Below are 2,102 nucleotides of genomic sequence, written 5' to 3' on the forward strand. Positions count from 1 at the left end.
AGAAAGAAAGAAAGAAAGAAAGAAAGAAAGAAAGAAAGAAAGAAAGAAAGAGAGATAAAATTCAAGTTTCAAGTTTAGGGATTCATGAATTTTATCCTATTCTGTTTTTGTTGTGTTTACATTGACACAGAATGCTTGATTCAATCTAGAAAATGGGAAAATCCCATATTTAGACTCTTAAATCGACAGGAAAATATCACCAATCACAGGTTGAATGCTTTATTAAGTTTATCCCTTGAATTTCTATATGAAGCACCCACCCATTGTTCCTTAATGCACCAGTCAGACCTGGTAGTAGTCAACAGTGAATTTTATCTTCAGAGTTAAGAATTTCAGATCCTCGGAGCATTCTGTGACCCAGTGGCACTTATTCAGAATGGGTACCACACCATAGCTGGGGAACTTTAAATGTACCAGGGGGTGCAGGGGGAGCTGTTTTTTCTTCAAGGGGAAGAAAGAAAATGACTCCTCAAACCCAACCAATTTGGCTGAGGTCTATCTGTCCCATCTCTTCAGGATTCTTTTCTCCAATTTCTTTCCTTTTCTGCAACAGAGCAAGAGAAACCAAAACCTAACCTGAGTTACAAGAAAACAAGACAGTGACAGCTGTAGAGGGAGTGACCAGGAGCAACTGGAATGCTTTTACCTTCCACATGCAATGTCCATGCTTCACAGAAAAACAGTGACAACAAATTCACAAAATACAACAGTTAAAATTACAAAGCCGGATCCAAGATGGCGGCACCAGGAGGACACTCTTTTTGACCAGCAGCACAAGAGGATCTGCACAATGACCAGCAGACAGAACTCTCAGTCCAAAAACACCAGCGACCAGTGTTTCCCGGGTGAGAGGATACCCCACGGTGTGGGATTCAATCAGCTTCAACTCCCCCAGCTAAACCACAAAAGAGGTCCCAGTTCCACCAGGCACTTGATCGCCAAACCAGAGCCACACACCAGCCTGCTCTGATCACTGTCCCAGACTGTGGGCCCCACAACACAAGAAACAGGGATTTTCAGTCGAGAGGAAACCCTACAGTGCAGGAAACGTTGGGACCGACCTTAGGTCACCCAGACAATCCTGGAAAAGACTCGAGGTCCAGCAGGTGCCCAGCAGCCAGCCCAGAGCTGGGGACACAGGTGCCAGCACAGAGTCCTGCCTGGGCACCTGACTCACTGCCCCAGATAGAACTGTAGCCCCTAGGGCCCCAGAGACTGAATTTCTCTATGGAGTGACCCACAGAGAGGGGAACAGCAGGTCTGACCTCAGATCATTCAGCCGACACCCCTCCCCCCGAAAAGTTCTCTGGAAAAGTTACAGTTTCAGCAGATGCCCAGGCACCCAATCATCAGCAAGGCAGAGCTGTGTGCCTATACCAGCAGGTTCTACTCGCCATCCCAGAAAGAATTGTGATCCCCAAAGCGCAGTCTGGGTGTCCCTGTCTGGAGGAAACCCCACAGTCGGGGGATTATCAGGTCCAACGCTCAGGACACCCAGCTCCAGAAGACTTTCTGGATTCACACAGACTGTAGGCTCTACCTTCTGCTGCAGGCATGAGTGCTGTGCTCACCTGTCATTGATTACTGCTAGGGCACAGGAGAACACAGCTGCAACCTCAGACCTACAAAAGCCTGAGAACCACTAGAGCAGCCCTCAGATACTGGTCCAAGGTGCGACTGGTTATCCCTAGCTACACTGACAAAACTGTGGGACTCCCTGGTTCTTCAAGAGGGCTACACCCAAAAAATACACCTTAAGAACAGCAGCTGCAGCTCACTAAACTCAGAGCAAAAAACCCAGCAGCAGGGCAGCCATCTCCAGGACTTCTCCTAATGAGAGGAGAGCCTTCCTGAACACCATAGTTACTACACAGGTCTATATGCCTGAGGTGAATTGTGACAATTCCTGAGAAGCACCATGTTTCAGTTGACCATACCCAAAAAGCTAAGGAGATCTACTTCAGAAACCTACCAAGGGGATTCTCCCACCCCAGGACCCAGCAGGCACCAGAAATTAACAGATAACACCTGAGATAGCCAGATGGGTAGAGGCCACCATAAAAATACAACCAGCAAAAGGCAAAGCAATATGGCATCCCCAG

General features: G+C 47.7%; 1 protein-coding gene across 1 annotated transcript in view; it reads right to left on the reverse strand.

Annotated features, from left to right (window-relative positions):
- The window catches only part of LOC129667703 (oogenesin-1-like), a 2,054-nt gene extending 1,388 nt beyond the window's left edge, over positions 1-666 (reverse strand). The window contains exon 1 of the mRNA XM_055595391.1: positions 647-666. Within this exon, the coding sequence (XP_055451366.1) occupies positions 647-666 (20 nt within the window). The remainder of the gene's footprint in view (positions 1-646) is intronic.
- Positions 667-2,102: the final 1,436 nt, after the last annotated feature.

Source organism: Psammomys obesus, unplaced genomic scaffold, assembly GCF_907164565.1.
Source record: "Psammomys obesus unplaced genomic scaffold, mPsaObe1.curated_primary_1811, whole genome shotgun sequence".
In the NCBI taxonomy this organism is placed as follows: Eukaryota; Metazoa; Chordata; class Mammalia; order Rodentia; family Muridae; genus Psammomys; species Psammomys obesus.